The sequence below is a fragment of the Macrobrachium rosenbergii genome, chromosome 27, assembly GCF_040412425.1.
Source record: "Macrobrachium rosenbergii isolate ZJJX-2024 chromosome 27, ASM4041242v1, whole genome shotgun sequence".
Classification (NCBI taxonomy): Eukaryota; Metazoa; Arthropoda; class Malacostraca; order Decapoda; family Palaemonidae; genus Macrobrachium; species Macrobrachium rosenbergii.
Window position 1 is genome coordinate 9672650 of NC_089767.1, and position 21455 is coordinate 9694104.

The following is a 21455-nucleotide window of genomic DNA, read 5'->3' on the forward strand; positions in this document are numbered from 1 at the left end:
ATTTTATAAACCATAACGATATATTATGTAACTAGAACATATATAACTGTAAACTAAAACTTGATCATTTGTGTTCCAGGTTGGAGAATACGTCATTCTTCACGTGCGAAGTAATTTCTATTTGTCGAAATTCCGCTACATCCTGCTCAGCAAAGGAATGGTGATTGAAGCCGGTCATGAGAACATGGAGGTAAGACACTTATTTTAAAACATTTTTTATCATTTGTTCGTTCTACAGATAACTCAAAACAGGGATTGTTGTTTATCCGTCACTACTTGTTGTGGACTACCTACACTCAGTCGTGATACCCCGCTCTGAAAACATGACATGTTGAACTCTGATCTCCGCAGATGAACTTCATTTTGTGCATGCAAAGCCTTTCCCGATCCTCTTTTCAGTATTGTTCCCAACATTTTGTTCAAAGGATTTGTGCACAGGTTTGCTTTTCGTGATGTTCTTACCATTTAGTATCGCCTCATAGCAGGAAAAGTGTCCTCTATCATTCATTACAACGCTTCAGAAGGAAATTGTTTTTTAAGATTTGTATGTATATGTGTATGCGCATTATGACTATAATGCGCATACACATATACATACTGTACATTTAGCCCGAAAATACTTGTTATCCATAATAATATTCGTCACTCCATCTTTCTGGCTCTCATGACGTTACATTTAATAAAAATCACTTCCCTTTCTCTCATTGTACATATAATTTCACAATCATTTACCAGTCTCTGTTGTCGCTCTCACTATCACCGGTCAAAGCTGAATTATCTTCGGGCATTGCGCACCCACTTCCTTTCGACGACCAGTTCTCTCGCCGCTATAAAATTGTGCTTACGTTTGCTGGTCTCTCCATACTTTCACTTTCCACATCACCCACGTTAACATTGGCCAGCCACTTTCATAAAACCCACTTAGTTATAAAACCCACTCTAACACCAAACCAGTCAGGCTGCCATCTTCATAGTTTAGAACACAAGTCTCGCTTCCAACATAAAGTCTTGCAAAGGCTCCGACAAACTACTCTTCTTCACCATTCAAGTTCAAAAACTACCACACAGCCTCTTTTGTTAGTTCTAACCTTAGAACCTTGACATCAAATCTTTGTCATTTCTGTCTTTCCTGTTGTATGGTGTCTTACTGAAGAAGTCACTTTCCACACACCTCGTGTATGCATTAAAGTTATGAAATAGCAGTCAAAGAGCCAATATATGTAGTAATCATTGTCTAAATTTTTGGAGACATCTGCTAGGAAGATCCTGCTCATCATCATAAAAAACATATGCCTTTATATCTTGAAATGATTGTATGCATGCATATATACATACATACATATATATATACATATATATATATATATATATATATATATATATATATATATATATATATATATATATATATATATATATATATATATATGTATGTATGTATATGTGTGTGTATTACTGTATATATATATATATATATATATGTATGTGTATGTGTGTGTATTACTGTATATACAGAATAATATTTATATATATATATATATATATATATATATATATATATATTGTTATGGGCTTACAGGAGGTTCTGAGTACTGGGCATTGAAGTAATAATTTATCCTTACAGGAAAACCCCTTGTAAGCCCATAAACTAAATATGTGCAAAAAATAACAAAGAAATGGTAGTTCACCAAGTGAAAGCAATTTCTTAATATTATTTTATTATTTACAATCACAGCATGGAAGAAATTGCCAAGGACAACTGGGACACTATCACCAACTTATTTAATTTGTAGGTCATATACAGCAATGACTGGGTGAAATGGGTAACATTACAATTACAAATACTGGCTGCATGCAAGCGGATCTGTGAGCCAATTAGGCAATAATTCTATCAGCCCTAGTAGGGCAGAAATTTACAGGCAATCAGGAACTCAGACACACCGCTAAGCTGGTAACAGCAACGATAACACTCCTGGAATGGAACGATTTCAGGTAAGAGGAACACTGAGATGATACTCTCTTTAGAATAGAATAAAAGCAAGAATTGCAGGGAGATCCTTTACTCTACTCACTTGCTAGCAAGGGGTGAGAATTACATTATACACTGTCAAGGAATTACACATGGGATGTAGATACGCTGTTTAAGTTGATGAGACAAGAAATTACTTGAGCAATGGAATGTGAGGGAGAGATAATGAAATGTGTCAAAGAGAAATATACTGGCCAATCAGTTTCCCTTCCAGGGCACATTACCTTCATTGCTTCCTGGTTTTGTATTCACACAACCTTGTGTCGCTGTGATCCAAGTTAGTGGCAACATCCAGGAATTGGTACTTCTGTCCAGTGTAAGGAAGTGTGAGTCTCAAAGTCTGGGGTTTCATGCGGGCAGAGGTTACCCATTCCGACTGTCTCTTAGACTGATCTGTCTTGAACTGCTTGGATGGTGTGACCTCTGTGTTTGTGAGGTGTGGGTTGTTGCTGGAGGCATTGCTTTAGGTTAAGGAGGTGACATTTACCTGGGAATAGGAGAAGAGGCTTGGCCAGCATAAAGTCGAAAACTCAGTGGGTGGCATATTGAATTGGGGATTAAGACTGGGGACATGTCTCTACTTCTGCATGTGTTTCCCCTTGAGATCCATAGAGACCCCTCTCTGAAAAAGATGAGACACTTACAGGTCAAACTCTCCTATCACTCGTAGGTCTATGGGGGTCCCTCTTTTCCCTGCTGTCTGATATTTCTACCATAAGGGCTTAATAGTTAGCGATTCAACGGCAATATTCATATATATATATATATATATATATATATATATATATATATATATATATATATATATATATATATATTTCTGACTCACATCAGGATCGAACCCAGGTCTTTCAATTGAAAGACAAGGGTGCTGCCCACTAGGCCATACAAGTCATAAAAGAAGTTGGAACCTGAGGGCAACTGCACCCAAGGAATTACCTGGGCAAGCTAGCTGCTTGCATACCAACGCGTTTTCCCAACTCAGCAATGACACAATTGACAGCATTTCATTGAATTATCCCTTCTGAGTGAATAAGATAGAAATAATCAGCACACAATCACGTGTGGAACAGAAATAAATTTCTGATGTGAGTCAGAAATTTATTTCTGCTTCACACGTGATTGTGTGTTGATTATATATATATATATATATATATATATATATATATATATATATATATATATATATATATATATATATATATATATATATATATATATATATGTATATACACACATACATACTTTCATACATACATACATAACCAGTGCATGTTTTCTTGCTTTATAGTTCTGTGTTAAACTCATCCATCTCTCTAATGCGTAGCGTTCTCTGCAGGCGCTTTTCATGTCAGATCCCGTAATACCTTTTGTGAATTATTCACATTAAGACAGCACTTTGTACTCAGTCGGTGCCGCTGCTGCAAAAGCAACAGCGATCATGAATAACAAAAATGTTGGTGTCATCGTATGTCAGTTAGGTTTATATTGCAAAAGAAGACGTTTTTGACGTTTTATTTTTTTTTTGCGTTAAAAGCATTTCATCCCCGTGGGGGATTTGTGTTCATTTTCAACTTGGATTTATTGTACTAGCGCGTTTTTTGTACGTTTGGACGATGCATTACTTGCAGTGTTTTAAGAACCTGGCAGTTCGCTAATAGTCTTGTGGAGTCATGTTATACTTCATTTTTTTATCTTCTCTTTTTTTATTCGAATAAAGGTTTGTGCAGGTCGAAGACAATGCAGAAGTTCCTCATTATTTTGCAAGCTTCTTCATGATGAGGCGTTTTAATTTTTACATGAAGTACTTACACGTACAAAGAATGTTGTATGAGCATTTTCAGATATTTTCACATAATATCTCTTGACATTTCCTATGTTTTGCCTTTTCTTAGAGAAACCGAAACATATACCTTGAATATCGGAATGCCTGGTCTGCATCTTTAATTTGTTTATATTCTTTGTATGAATAATTCTCTCTTCCTCTATAGATGCATATATAAATAAATAAATAAATAAAAAACACACACACACACACACACACACACACACATATATATATATATATATATATATATATATATATATATATATATATATATATATATATATATTCATACGAAAATATCACTGGGTATCGAATTTGCCAGCCTATGCCTTTGAAACAACTCACACCCAAGGGGGTCAAGTCGTCCAAACCAAAGGGCCAGGGTCGAATCCAGGCTGGGGCACACACAGCAACAGAACTTGATGTAAGCACTGAATTAGAGTTAGCTGACTGTGGTGGGTTGTAACTCTGGTCGAGAAGGCCAATGAATAAACATTTCATCTCGAAGACTTGATAAGAACGTGAAGACTAACCCCTTCTAGCACCTCTTCTTAGGCGTGCGATTAGCAAAGTGCATAAGTGCGCCCTTGCTGGGACTTCTCCTGCGTTGGTTCCTGTCTTGCCAGTAAAGGTGAAAGCGTCTTCGTTTACTTCCCACTCGGAAAATAATCTCATAATGATCAGCGTGTTTGAGAAATGTGTATAAATTGAGAATTTAGGAGGCCACATACATACATATATACATACACACACACACACACACACACACACACACACACATATATATATATATATATATATATATATATATATATATATATATATATATATATATATATGTAATCAGAAAACTACAAACGTCCTTTAATATCAATTCACTCTTTACTCGGAAGTAATATATTTTATATATGTATTTTAGTTGATAATAAGTCCACCGTCCCGTGGGATGGTGGACTTATTATATATATGAAAATATATTATATGTGTTTGTAGCTTTTTGATTGTATATGAATCACGGTGATGTGATAAATAGTCATATATATATATGTATGTATATATATATATATATATATATATATATATATATATATATATATATGTGTGTGTGTGTGTGTGTGTGTGTATATATATATATGCATTCATATATGTGAATATGCACCCAATTGTGTATGCTTTGGACGTTAATCTTGATACCAGGATGGTATACATGTAAATACTGATCTATCCCTTGTTTCTCTCTCGCTCTGTTATTTTTCCCACTGTCTTTCGCTGTTTCTGTTTATTTATCGTTATGTATTCTTCTGTATCAGTAAGTGAAACTGATACTGAATTGGTCTTTTGGACATTTAGATTCTCACAGTTATTGTATAACTCAACGATTTCTGTTATCCCTATTTCAGTCTTAACTAAAAACTGAATTTATTTTAGGAACTGTAAGTGTTCAGAATGATGTTTGCTTCTATAGTGCCAAAGCTTGGCATTGTAGACAGATCTAAGTTTCATTTACATGATATACTGTATTTCTGTTATACTGTGTTCGACCTAGATTGTTGAACCACATAATTATTTTGCCTTAAAACCTGTTCGATCAGTTCATTAAAATGTCATTCTCATCAGATTTGTATTTTGGCGCTCAAACCCACCGTAAAAATTTAATTAGGTATCATAATCTGGATATGATCGAGAAACATATCAACTAAATTTTGTTCTTTAAGAATTCTAATGATACATTAACTCGAAATGTCCGTTGACTGACTGCATTACCATTATGAATGAATTTTTGTTGTGGATATACAGCATAATTTGAAAAGGTAATGTAATATTCGATGATAAATAGAGACCCTTCAAGGTACCTCATTTCCATGTGTACTTCATGGATCTCCTGTGTATATATATATATATATATATATATATATATATATATATATATATATATATATATATATATATATATATATATATATATATATATGTATGTGTGTGTGTGTATACTGTATATATAGAAGGTGTATAGAAGGAATTTCTACAGTAATATGAATGTGGGTTTAGACAGGAAGCTGGAGTTTGGATCAATTAATTTTATGAAATAGTCATGTAAGAAGCTTGATTCTAAAGCAGAAAGAAGAGGAAGTCACAAATAAGGTAAAGGAAAAATACATAGCAGTATGTGTGAAAAAATATTGAAAGGAAATGAGAAGAGGAAAGCCAAGGTTACAGTATATGAAGAGACTTTTGAACATCTCTCCGCAATTGAAGTGGATTGTAGATGGTGAATGAGAATGTTTTTAAAAAAGAAGGTAAAACTTTACAGATGAGCTTCATAAGTAGCATTTATGGTTAAAAGTAATTGAAAGAGAGAAAAATGTAGAGGTACGAAGTAGTGGCAAAAGGGTTAGTGTTGATGGACCAGAGTAATTGGAGATGGTTCACTCATGTGGAAGAATAGTGGATATATATGAGCATGAAGCCACGAATGTTGTTTAATATCCAGTTCACGGTACTTCGGGAATATCCCCGTTGGGGAATTATCACCAAAGGGAAATTTTGTATGTGATAAATGGATCGGTACCGCCGGGTCTCGATCCCTCGACACAGTACCTTTCAGCAACTCAAGTCGATGGTCACAGAGTTATTAGAAGGTACTGTGTCGAGGGATCGAGACCCGTAGGTAACGATCCATTTATCACTTATGAAATTCCCTTCGGTGATAATATTTCATCGTGGGATATTAAACAACCGAAGTCGCGTGATAATAAAATATATAAATAACATTTATAGCTTCATGATTATATATAAATCATGGTGTGATAATATAAATTTCATATATATATATATATATATATATATATATATATATATATATATATATATATGTGTGTGTGTGTGTGTGTGTGTGTGTGTGTGTGTGTGTGTGTATGTATACCTGAGCAGTGTTCGGTACCAGGGTAAAAACCAAGATAACCGGTTATTGCTACGTTCGGCAATTCTCAGTTGAGGAAAAGACTAACTTTCTTTGCCGAAGATTCCAAGGCACCAGCCTGTCTTGCATACTCTAATCCTTCAGTGATATTAAGATCCTACCTATGGAGCTTTGCGAAAAGTTTAATATTCTAAAGTGAAGGAGGTTTCAGATAAGGTTAGTCTCCCTAAGGATGTATGTACTTCCCTGAGAGAGAGAGAGTATATTTTTGTCCTCTTGGTCATATCGTCATTTTTCTGCTAGACTTCAGCACAGACTTCACGGAGCTTAATTCAGTCTGTCATAATCTTTTATTCCCTTACAGTTCGCTTCGTTACAGTAGCGCATTATGACAAATACGGTTCAGATATGCATTGGTTAGGACGTGGAAAATTGCTTTGTATGTATCGTAGGTTGTCTGCATCTAACACTGGAGATGATTTTGATAATTAAAATACTAGGATCGATTCATTTCAACTGGAGTTAAACTGGCTATAAGCTACAAAGGTCCTTGTTGCCGATACTAATGATGAATAATGATGACAGTAACTGTGTTTGTGATTGTGATAGCTTTGGCCATAACTCACCCAGTAATGACAGTAATAATGTTGATACTGTATAAAGTTAATGATCAGTCTGATTGTCATTATAGTTATCAGTAGATTTGTTCTGTTTGCCAAGAGACTAGTTGTGTTTCGTTATTATAAACACCCTTTTCAATTAATCCTGTGCTTTCGCGTATATAGTAAAAAACCAGAAAACACGAGGAATTCGTTAAAAAGATGTTAGGGCTTCAAGAGGAGGGTTTGGGCAGCGGGGGGGAGGTTCTGTCATCTATATCACCTGGAAGTTGCATGGCAAATGAGACTCTAATGCCACCGTGCGGGGATTTGTGTCCCATAAAAGTGTCCTGATGCCCAAATTCAGGCCGTTGTTGATGATGGCGGAGATTTGCTCTCTCTCTCTCTCTCTCTCTCTCTCTCTCTCTCTCTCTCTGACTGAGTAATCAGAACTTCAAACGGGAGAGTTTTTTCGTGGTAATCCTTACCCCATCGGGGTGGAACGATTCGTTAAGATGTTCCCTTTTGATGCTATTTAGATTACACATTAGGTACAATGGTGAACGTGAGTTCTGAAACGTTTCTTTCACAAAAACATAAGAGCTGAAGATGGCAACGTTGCGAGGTAGCAGGACGTTCGTTTTTTCCCTCTGTCTCTTGATCTCTCTCAGGTTCAGTTATGATTTCAAATTCATTATGCATTACAGCGCAGTATAGTATATATATATATATATATATATATATATATATATATATATATATATATATATATATATATATATATATGTGTGTGTGTGTGTGTGTGTGTATACACACATACACACATACATGTATGAATATACATATACATACATACACACACACACACACACATATATATATATATATATATATATATATATATATATATATATATATATATAATCATAATATATTAACCCACAGATATCCCTTTCTTTCGAATTTCCTTGGAATAACTTACACCCAAAGGGAATTATAATGGATAAGTGCAATTTTCCTGGCCAGGATTCGAATCTGTGTTTTTTGTACTAAATACAGATATAGAGTCGGCTTATCCATTTGGCTATGGGTGCTGAAGATCAGGGGTAGAGCCATGATCCAGAGCGCTGGTCACGTGTTCACAAGGCATTTGTTTCGATCCTGGCCTGCTGCCAACAGTAACGGCCGCCAACGACCTGAATATGTCATTATCGTGCCCTGGCAAGCTGGTGGGCAACAACGCGTCCGATTTCTTTTAGAAATGATAATCAGCAACCCTATAAATGAATAAAGTTGCTGTAATTGATTATATCGTGAAAAATGCTTCTTACCTTCATCACGGAATCAGACGCAACGATAACTGGTAAGTTGCCAGGGCACGATGGCGTAACCTTCAGAATCTTTGGGCGCTGGTATAGTCGGATCAGTTGTGAATGGGTACCAGCATACCTGTGGTCAAGAAAAAGTGGTATCCACGTTTAGCAGTTTTGCAGATGTTGTTACATAAGGCCTTGAAAGGAAAATCAGTCATTTACCCTGTAAATAATCAGAACTTCCCTAATAATTAAGTGAGGCATTGCGTTTTCCTCTATTCCTTTTAAGCAAAGTGCCTTCATCGTGAGGGTATTACATTTTATGTAATTAAAAATGTTGAATACAATGTGGTATCGATTTGAATTTCATTTGTATAAATGATTTACAGTTCCATTCATTCAGATTTGATTTTTTAACAAGAAAATAATTGGCTTGTTATAATTTGGACTTCGATTTGTAACTCCGTTTGGCATAAACTTTTGAAAATGATGGTGCCATCAGATCGAATACTTTCCAACAGTAGTTAAAGACATCAGGGTAAATACTCCTATTTTTCCAAGGAAAGTCAAGAAATAAAAGCAGAATAAATTAGTTCCATTTCTTTATGTGTATATATATATATATTATATATATATATATATATATATATATATATATATATATATATATATATATATATATATATATATATATATATATATATATATATATATATATATATATATATATATATATATATATATAGTATATATATATATATAATACATATATAAATATTATATATATATATACAATATATATATATATATATATATATATTTCTATATTGTACAATGTATTATACTATTCGTTTGCATTATCTTTCTACAGTATAAATAAACTTCCATAAATACAAACAGTCAACGCACGGGCATGCGAGTGCGCGCACACGCACACATACTGTACATTCACACATACATACATACATATGTATGTATATATACATATATTCATATATATATATATATATATATATATATATATATATATATATATATATATATATATATAATATCATTGTATATATATATATATATATATATATATATATATATATATATATATATATATATATATATATATATATATATATATATATATATATATATATATATAAGAAGAAATAAAAGAAAGAGGCAGGGGAGAGCGATGCTGCAAGCTGAGCATCTGAATAATTCTTCAGCTCCCTCTTGTGGCCAAAGACGAACCCTAAAAGTCGGGCCGGAAATTTCCAACCTCTTGGAAAATTGTCATGGGAAATGTCTGGGCAGAGGAGGTGAATTCCTTTTCGATCATTTTTCTTCCTGTTTTGATCTTGGCTCCAGCCACATCCGTCATTTTTTTTTTCTATTTGGATGAAATTTAATTTTCACCGTTGTTTTACTTTTGTTTGCCCGTGTGTTAGGCCACGCGTGTTCATGTATGTAGTGTACATTATTTAAGTATATACATTTCTCTCTCTCTCTCTCTCTCTCTCTCTCTCTCTCTCTCTCTCTCTCTCTCTCTCTCTCTCTCAACATATATGTTGTAATAACCCTTACTGGAGTTACCTCGTTAGTTTTTCTTTGTGTGCATATTTATTTTCTCCCAAAATAATTTTCTCTTTTATTGTTAACCTTTCATCGATTATCAGATCAGCCAATCAATTTTTTAAGTACTATGTTATTGTGATAAGCAAGAGCTAAGACCAACGCTCTGAGTTCTGTTTCTGGTGGCTTTAATCCTTGAGAAAAAACGCAGTTTCAGCGGATGTTTTTCCTTCTTCCAAATGGCTTCACTTATCGATGCTCGGCCAATCTATTCCATTAGTCGAAATGAATGTCCTCGTTGGAGTAGTTATTTTATGGACCCTGAACATCTACTATAATTTACCTTTATTGTGTCGAATGCTATCAGTTTAGTTTTTTGACTGAATAGATGACCTTTTTTCAGTTAGTGGCATTTTTCTCGGAAAGGGGATTGGTTTCAAGGAGAAAAAAATTCCTTAACCAACACCGCATATATCTTCTCAACTGCGGAATCAGAGTTGAAGCCTCCACGGTCAAATGAAAAACTGTCAAAGCTTCAAAGCAGCTTCATGTATCCACAGAGAAAACTGACACCAACAACATCCACACACTCAAACACATATGCATACATAACGCACACATATACATACCGTATAATACGCCACGTAATTGAATATGAGCCCAGCGGGATAGCAATTTATACTTTTCTATACTTGTTGCTGGATAAAGTGTAATCCGAACTTATGAAGAGAATGACGTCACACGTTAATATCAAAGACTTATTTAATGTGCGATTGGTTATTACTTTGGAAGAAAAATATGTTTGATCACTGTACATTTTAAATAAGGGTAATTAATACCAAGTTCTATAGGGGCATTTGAGACTCAGTTAACACCGAATGGCCCACTTGCACTATTTTGTAATAGTATTGTGATCCCGACCCATTTTGTTAATTGATTTTAATGCCTGGGTTATATTTGTGCAGTCAGTCCTTCATATATTTCATCCATTGACTCCAACCGCAGTCTGAAAAGTCAAAGGTCAAATGGAAATTCCCTTTGATAATTAGATTTTTCATTTTTAACGACTTGTAAAATAAACCTTTTTCAGTCTGATTTATGATACTGGGTACGGTTTTGACTACACGGTTGAGATCACTTGTCTTTTTTGCTGCCGTTTGAAATATCTGAGATCATTCTCTCATACAGGGAACTTTTCTGGTTAAAAGAGGAAGTGCGTAGCCTAAAGAAGGAAACCGAAGTGAGGAATAAAAGCTAGTAACTGCTATGCAGTAGAAGTGGGAGCACTCATTCGCTCTTTTATATTATCACAAAAGGCCTCCCCATCTTGTGCTCGGGTTGTGTCATCGGAACTTTTCGTTCAGGATATTCTCAACCCACGAACACGACGAAGACCCCCCCTCCCTTTTTTTTTTTTACTTAAATAGTATAGGAGAATTTCATCGCCGACTCGGTCACTGATTTACTTTTTTTTTTTTTATCTGGCCTCAGCACTCGGTGCGTAGGTCGTGCGTTCCCTTGAGATGCAGTCTCTTTCTAACGATTTCTGCGATGTTAATTGTGAATTCTTCACCAAATATTATTTTATTACGAATTAATTATTTCTCATCTCAGATGCAAGTAATGGGAAGGTTTCATATTAAATTTTGTTTCTCCATCGTTTTTGTTGTGTCTCTACAATCGTTCTACGACTTGTTCTCCTTCAACGGACAATTAATCGAGAAATGGAGATTCTTCTGTCGCTCGTTAACAATAGGGATAAATCAAATGCAGACACTTTCAGTGCGTATTGTCAAAGAGATTAATTATTCAGTTAATTTTCAATGATATAATACTTTTATTTTCGTCCCCTCCCAATGTCATACAGTAATTACTTTTCCTCGTGTTTTAAAATTTGTGTCCATTCGAGAACATTAGCTGATTAGTTATATTTTATAAATTGAAGTAAATCCTTTTGCAGGTACCCAGCGACTCATAAGGAAGAATACAAGTGCTAGGAAAAATTAAAGTGTAAAATAGTAAATGCTCTCGGGTATACTTCATACTTCCATTTCACTGAATCCATGTTTTTTTTAATTGAAAGAACATGTATTCAAAATGAAATAAAAGGAAAATTCAAATTTCATTTTGTGTGTATTGTGAACTATATATTTTTCAGTGTTAAATATATTTCTATCTTTGTTGAGAAAGATGAAAACCGTGTCAGAGTCGAACATGTGTTTGATGCATTTAATATATTTTATCCTGTATTCCAATCCTGATGACATTATTCCATGCACGGAGAGCCGAGTGAAGGAAGTCTAGGGTGGACAAAGAAACCCGCATCTTGAATTGAGAGTCGTCCCTGTTCGTCAGCTTAACGGTTGGCGGTTCTCCTTTCAGCCGATAAAAGAAAGATTTCCTTTTTCCTCTCCCGCAGGCGTCTCTGAAAACATTCGCGCTGCCCCTGACGGCGGAGTTAGCCGGCGTGGCGACGGTGGTGGTGTACGCAGCAGGCCGTGACGAGGACCTTGTGGCCGACGCTCTGACCTTCCCTGTGGATGCTCTCACCCGGAAGGGCCTACACGTGTCAGTGGCACCCGACGCACAGCTCGAAAACCTGGTCTTGACCATCACTTCCCAGCCTGGCAGTCGCGTCGCTCTGGCTGGCACCCACTGGGCCTCCTACAGTATGCAAGCGGGAAATGACTTCACTCATGCGAAGGTACTGTTCAAATGTGGTGTTAGTATAGGCCATGTTTCAGCTAAATGAGTCAAAAATGTGTTTCTCTGATTTGCAGAGGAAAAGGTTCCTGCTATGGGAAAATTCATGGATGATTATTTTAAACATAAACAATACCTACAGAAACAAAAGTGGGGGTAAAACTGTTATTATCAGCAGTAGGAATAACAGTAGCAATGAAAATAATGAAAGTGATGATGACTAATATTGATTAGCATAAAGACAATATATGATTGACATAAACGTGGTCATTTGTGTCATCGGAGATCTCTATAGCAATTAAATCAGCGAATGTTAAAACAATCACAGCTGATCCTTTGTATTCTGGTGACCCCAAATCCATTTAAACAACAACAAAATGTTTCCTTTTAAAATGGTTTTAGCTCTCATGCAGTTTAATCCTATTTCTTGTGAAATAATCCTGAATGTTTAGTCTTCTACGAATACGGGATTACGAGATTTAAAATGGGTTTGACAGTCTGGTTTTATTCATGAGTGCGGGATTACAAGATTACGTTTAGATATCACCTCGTTTTAATTTCGCTAATCACACAAAAGTAAAAGTTTTATTATTTGTGGATGAATATAATTGCTGAAGACTTTACCTCATCATAATTAATAATGCAGTTTCAAATATTTAAAAGAAATTTAATCATTTATCGTAAAGGGTCACTAGAAAAGGATTTGATAGATTGAAGGTTGCATGCATATGAAAGGCGACATTATTGAAGTCTCGTTCCTCCTAATTTATTATTATTATTTTTTTTATTTAATTTATAAATGACAATTTTGTCTGCGAGGGTCGGTCTGACTGACAGATGTAAAACCTTAATTAGCTGAGGTCAAAGGGAACTTCTGCATTGCCTCTTAAAAAGTGGAAGGCTATCAGAAAGGAAAAATAGGAGGGGAATATTTCAAATGCCTTTCAATGATTCAGATCGCGATTTAACTCTTCATTCCATTACCGTCATGTTTCTTTCGTGGCAGCAGTATTCTCTCTCTCTCTCTCTCTCTCTCTCTCTCTCTCTCTCTCTCTCTCTCTCTCTCTCTCTCTCTCTCAACCCACTTACCTTCATTTTCACGCCTACTGAAGAAAATCATTAGGATTTCGAATCTTCTCAATGAACTATTTTCTAGTTCAGCCCTCGGACTACGTCCATTCCTGTCGATTCGGATCCCATTAATCTTGGGTGGAAAGAAATAGACAGAACAGAGGAAACTGCGATAGGAATAGGGCAAAGGTGCGAAGGTAATTCAGGTTATTCTCCAACTTTAAAAAGGATAGAGATGGATGTATGTACAGACTCGGATAGTGTTTGTATCTAAGTTTAATGTGTTATGAGAGCAAAGGTGCAATGCCCTGTCCTGTACAGCCAGAACAATGGAAAACATTGAATAAGTAGCCGGTTATTTGAAAACTTAAGTGTGTGTGTGTGTGTGTGTGTGTGTAAAAGAGAAAGAGAGAAGAGTACAAAAAAGTCAAGATGGATAATTGACTCTGTCATTACTATTAAACGAAGGAGAGGGAGAATAAAGAACATATAATAAAGGGATAATAAAAATATTCGAGCAAAGAACTCGAATTTAAAGAAGGACTTCGACAAAGGAAAAACGAGCAAGTATGAGAGGCACAGTAGGGGAGAGAGAGAAAGAGAGGGAGAGAGAGAGCTCAGAATTTTAATGGGGAAATAGCAATTCAACTTTTTATCTGTCATGGAAAAAATAAAATCCAGCATATACTTTTTAATTTAAATTCAAATCATGTATAACGACTGAATCTACAGAATGGAAAAATTTTCTGTAATACTGATAAATTAAATACCGAAATAGATTCGGTTTAGAGATGAAGAGAATCAGAATTCAAGAGGGAAAAATATAAAGAAATACTGACATGAAAATTCATATTTCACAGAAATTAGTTGAAGTAAAAGTAAATGATTCAATTTCTGAATTCAAACGAGAATGGGAGAGAGGAATCTTGGAGAAACATACATATGGAGCCTCAGATAAAAAATTAAAGGAGCATTGAATGATCTGCACAGATGTATATTAAAGCACTAGACCACGCTCAGAGGGGACAGATTTGACCTGCTAATACCCCACATAAGGAAATTAGTCTGGATAAATTCCAGAGCAACTTTCCTATCGAATGATATGAAACAGTAGGAAAGTAATTCGCAACCTTTGATGATGTTAAGGGTGAAAATGAGCAGGAAGGGAAGGAAATACTTTTGCTTGTTGTCGTGCGTTCATTTGAATACATAGGGTAGGGGAAGGACCTCGGCGACAAAGCCCAAGCAGCGATTTTTCCCTTTAAACAAAGAAAGGAAATAGAGATTAGTTAGTGTGTTACAGAAGGGAATCCAGTGCCGAGAGAGAGAGAGAGTCGAGTATGTAAATATATTTCTACAAGTCTGCTAGTTTAGGTACGAAATATTTCTATTTGTAAGTGGACAAAGCGAGAAGTGGGAGGGAGACGGTGATATAGGACTGTATAGTTGAAATAGAATAGCGCTTTGAACAAGAAAGTCAAAATTAGTTCAGTAAAAAAAGTGAAACATGAAAAAGCATTTGGGTATATCTCATTGAAAAACATTGGGTAGGAGCCGATGTAGTGTGTACACAGTTTTCAGTTTGAAAACACTAATTAGTGCTTTCATCTGCAGTGGTAAAACGTCAAATTCAGTTTGTGCTTTTTATGAGCAATATTAGAACTTAATAGTAGAACGGATCTAAAAAACGGAATTGTTACTTACGATATGAATAGAATACATTAATAAACTAAAGAATAATAAAGATAAATTTCGTTTGATGAAAATTGAAGTACGGGAGAATTTAGAACTGGTAAATGAATGGATTGCAACATTGGTTTCCAAGCACTGAGATAAAGTGAGATGGAACGTACTCAGAGGCCAAGTTGGATTAAGAATTAAAGGGAAAATCGACATGAACGGAAACGAACATTACAACTTCATACTATGGTAGGGATAACGAAAAATGAAATGATCAGATTCCTGAATAACCAAAATAATGGAAGAGAAGGAAAATCTCGTATAAATACGATCATGAAATCTGTTACTGAATATGAGGAAAGTGATCCTGAAGAAATGGCACACATCTATGATACAGTGGACGGTTGTAGGAGGGAGACAGAAGACGTATTGGTACCAGGCACAAGGCAATTTGTCCGGATAAATTCCACTACAACTTTCCAGTCGAATGTATGAAATAGTGGGAAAGTAATTCTCTACCTTTGATAATATTAAAGGTGAAAATGACCTGGAAGGGAAGGAAATAGTTTTGCATGTTGTCATGCATTCATTTGAATGCATAGGGTAGGGGAAGGTCCCCAGGGACACGGCCACTGCAGGGATTTTTCCCCATTAGACAAAGAAAGGAAATAGAGTTTAGTTAGTGTGTTACAGAAGGGAAGGGAAGGGAATGCTGAGAGAGAAAGAGTATAAAATATATACGCACTGATGCAAGGATGCTATTTACTGTAAGGTACAACATTTATCTCAAGTACTGAAAGAGGAAGAGTTTCTGAAATGTGAAAGCATCATAAAAATTTTGCTACACAGGCATTTAATGCTTTCTTATGAGTTAAAGAGATTATGAAAAATGCAAATGGTAGAATGAAATGCTCCACATGACAATGTGTTCGTACGAAATTGCTTGGCATTTTCCCACCCAGAATCTGTATTATTCTGTTGCTTTCAATTATGCTCTGTTCCCATATTTTTTCTCCTCTTCAGTTCATTCCCTCATTTCATCTTGAGTATTATCAGAGCCATTTGATGGCGCCATTTGTTTTGAACTTTTATTTCTTGTATTTTTTTTTTTAACCTTTCGTTTCTTGCTCTTCTTTAGTCTAGGGCCCAGTACTTTATCATCAGTTATTATTATTATATTATTATTATTGTTGTTATTATTATTATGCCTCGCTGACATCTCACTTCCACCTTCCTCTTGTCTGTAGATACTATCCCAGATGTCCCGAGATAATGGAGATTCAGAGCAGACACCCTGGAGCAAATCTGGGTGTCCCAGTCCGGGTTACCTGAAGAAATCCTTCACCTCCCGAGGGCGTCTCCAGGTGTCGACCCAAATACGACGTTCTCGTAAGTATCTTGTTGTCTCAGTATTATTATGATTTATTACTGCCGTTAATATATTCCCTCCCCCAACGATGCGGTAATGTTTTATATACAGTAGTATGTGTTTGTGTCTCCTTTTGCCTGTCCGTCTGTCAACAAAATATTTTGATAACTAGTAAATGTATTTTGGTGTGATTATTGTGAGCATTTCCGTTTTAATGAACATCGATGAGTCTGATGACTTGCCTCTCTTAAAACCACCGCACCCTTAAAATTAGCGACATTCGCCGTCAGGTAGGCTCCTTTGACAGAGACGGAGAGTTCGTGGCTATGTGGATATTGTGCTCTCTACTAAGTGCTGTTATTATTATTATTATTATTATTATTATTATTATTATTATTATTATTATTATTATGAAAAAACATGCGAATATAAACATTTAAACTAGAAATCAATAAAAAGACCTTTTATCACTGTTTAAAACTGGCTTCTGAAAGCGGATTTTAACTGATCCCGCAACTCTGATCAAAGTATTTTCACATTAAGACGACACAACCTTAAAATTCTTAAAATGAAAACCTGACCCGCAAGTGAAAATATGGTCTCTTATTGTTGTTATCTGTACGAACTATTACCATACGTAGGTGCAAAGTTATGAAATAAGAAAATGAGTCGTGAGTGGGGATCGCGAAGAGAAACTGCAGCAACTAGTAAAAGAGTTTGAAAATGTTTGTAATAGGCGATAGTTAAGATTAAATATTAGCAAGAATATAACCTTACGAGGGTAAACTGAAACCAGGGAGATGAAGCAATGAAAGTTAGTGTGGATAGTGGAAGAATGGAAAACTTGATTCGAGTTTGTGAGTAAATTTAATGGATGACAGAAGAGGTGAATCACATACTAGGCGAAGGAACTGTTGGGTCAATTCTCTTTTGTGTTAGTGAAGCATGGATGTTTAATGTGAATGAAAGAAAAACTAAAGCTGATGAAATAAACGGTCTGCATACTATGTGCATTGTTAAAAGGAATTGGCAATTAAAAAAAATTATTACAGGTTAAACGCTACTTCACGGTATTTGGAGATGGTTAATTATATAGAAAGGATGGACGATGATAGGCTGATGAAAAATGTGTATGATTATGAAGTATTAGAAGGAATTGGGCGAGGAAGACCGAGAAAGGGCTGGGGAAATGGCATGAAAAAGGTATTGGCTAGTAAAGGACTTACTATCCTGAAATTGCAAGAGTTCGTGCTTAATAAGATAAATTGTGCATTGTGCAGAGAGGAGTCTGACTCTGTGCTAATGAGCCTTCCCTGTAGGTGGAATTTTACTATACAAGGGGTTCATCTACGATTCTTCGTATAATCTGGTGGCCGTCGTGATGTTTTTTGCCACGGAGCCTCTCTTTTGAGGGGAGCTGCTACATCTGAAAAAAAAAAGCCATTTCTTGAGGTATTTTCATTGCTGTAATTACTGATAACTGATTTAAATTGACAGAGTGATTGCCTAGTGTTTTTTTTATTTGATTCCTATTTGTTTACAATTTACTGCTGGGTTTGTTCGAAACTTGGCAAGTAACTTATTCATTTCATAACACTTCATTTTGTTTACACGAGGATTTATTTGATGTTTCCCGTTGCTTTTGTTAATTACAGCAGATGTCTGTAAAGCTTCACAAGGCTGCCAAGGAATTGCATGAATTTAGAAAATTACAATAAATTCTAAATTTATATATGTATATATATGTGTGTGTATATGTATATATATGTATATATATATATATATATATATATATATATATATATATATATATATATATATATATATATATATATATAAGTATACCTTAGTTTAACAAGACCACTGAGCTGATTAACAGCTCTCCTAGGGCTGGCCCGAAGGATTAGATTTATTTTACGTGGCTAAGAACCAACTGGTTACCTAGCAACGGGACCTACAGCTTATTGTGGAATCCGAACCACATGAAAGCGAGAAATGAATTTCTGTCACCAGAAATAAATTCCTCTAATTCTTCATTGGCCGGTCGGATATATATATATATATATATATATATATATATATATATATATATATATATATATATATATATATATATATATATATATATATATATATATATATATATATATATATATATATATATATATATATATATATATATATATATATATATATATATGCATGTATGTATATGTATGTATATATATATATATATATATATATATATATATATATGTATGTATATATATATATATGTATATATATATATATGTATATATATATATATATATATATATATATATATATATATATATATATATATATATATATATATATATATATATAACCTTGCAGTCTGGAAAATGTGACGTAACAACGAAAAGCAGTTATTTTTCGTACGTAGATCAAAGTTAGCCTTGGATAGTCTTTCAGAAGAAATTCCCTTTTACCCTGCATGTCCCCTCAGTTCCCTTCTCCTCTCCCAAGCGCGCAGACCATTTTTATTGGGGCAGGGCGGGCGGGGGCGAGGGGATATTTGCTCCCTTTCGCCCAGAGCACCGGTCTTTGATCAGAATGAATGATGAACACCAGTTGCCCTTCAGTGAACTGACACTCGCGAAATATGATCGGTTTGTTGTTGTTCTTGTTTTCTCTCATCGCTCGCTCTTGTGTGCTGCTCTAATTTTTTTTTTTTTTATTATTATTCTTTGGGTTACTGAATTTCATATTAAATATAGTTTTGGGCAAACCTCTCTTTTTTTGAAAGACAGATTGCAAGCATGGAAATATGGTGACTCCTAAAAAATTGTAGATGTCTTTAAAGCTTCATGGGGAAATTCCATTTGATTGATTAATGTCATACATTCCTGGCGATGTTATATCAATCATAAACATGAAATGAATTCATGAAATTCCAATTCCTTTAATCACTGGCAGAATACAGAACTGCAGCAATTTATATATTGTCGAGTGATTCATACGAAATAGGCAAAAAATATATCAGATATAACTTGCTGTTTGCAAGGCAGACCACGGCTAGGTTCCTGAGTTCGGGCCCAGTATCAGAGGATCATCTTCTGGTGTGGGTGTTAGAAAACAACGCTTGTATGGAAAGCTGGAAACTTTTCCCTTTTTCCAAACCCAAATCCAAAGAGACACATGCCACTCTTAATATCCCGCTCCAGAGAGAGACGGCCATTAGCTGAAATGTGCGTTGCGTATGTGCTTTTTGCTAAATACAGCGAACATAAATAAACCGTTTGGCTGAACATGGGCACATTTCTCTTGTGATTAAAGCGAATATGCAAAAATTCTCTGCAATAAAGAAAATGATTTGACATTTGCGCTGGGTTGTGTAACCTTGTTTCTAAATCGTTTCCATGCTGTTGCATGAATACATAAAACATTAAAATTTTGTTGTCGCGACGATTATTTGGTCTGGTTTTATATCAGTCATATTGAATTAATTCTCGAAAAAAGTCTGTGTTTTATGGCACAAGCCTATATTATTCAACAACGGTGGGAGGGTGTAACAGTGCTATGGCTATAATCGATTTGATTTAACGTTGAAAGTTTGTCATATTCCATATTACGGCTGTAGTTTCAGAGCCTGCTACCATAAGGATATTTCAAATAATATCTCTCTCTCTCTCTCTCTCTCTCTCTCTCTCATTGTATGTGTATGTGCAAGCTTTTTTTTTCTTCAGACTGAAGAGGGCAGACATTCCAAAGATACTCCTTTCTTTATGAATTTTTTATTTATTGTATCTTTTAATTATTTAGTTATTTATCTCTCACCATTGAGATGGAAAGATATCAGACAGAGCTGGCATTCGAATTATGGGTGTCATTTTTGTTTCAAGGGTGGATTTAGAATGCGACATTTGCATCTATATTGGTCTTGAAAGGGTACATTGGTATGACAAAGATTTGATATGAAAAGTACAGACTTGCCATGCTGTAAATACTGAGGTGTGATGCTGAAATAACTGAGATGTAATTTAAAAAGAACTGGTGCGTAATTTTCAGATGAAACTGGTACGTAATGCACAAAGTAATGAGGTAAAACGTGTAGGTAGTAGAGATGTAATGTCGAAAGAGCTGATGCATATTTTTCAAATAACTGAAGTGTAATTCAAAAGAAATTTAAGATGAAAGAAGATCGAGGTGTAATGTTTAAGTACTGAGGTGCAGTGTGGAAACTGTGAAGATGCAATAGACAAAAACTGAAGTGCATTGTAAGCCGAGGTATTGTGCAGAGTACCGAAGGCCATTATGAAAAGGTATTGAAGTGTAATGTAGAAATTGCTGCGGTGCCGTTTGCAAGGTATCGATGCCTGATGTATGAAGCTG

At 35.0% G+C, this 21455-nt stretch overlaps 1 protein-coding gene across 1 annotated transcript in view; it reads left to right on the forward strand.

Moving 5' to 3' along the window:
- LOC136853240 (CD109 antigen-like) overlaps window positions 1-21455 on the forward strand; it is a 1188472-nt gene that overhangs the window by 988362 nt on the left and 178655 nt on the right. Inside the window, exons 13-15 of the mRNA XM_067128618.1 lie at window positions 80-190; window positions 12678-12962; window positions 16986-17101. Coding sequence (XP_066984719.1) covers window positions 80-190; window positions 12678-12962; window positions 16986-17101 — 512 coding nt within the window. The remainder of the gene's footprint in view (window positions 1-79; window positions 191-12677; window positions 12963-16985; window positions 17102-21455) is intronic.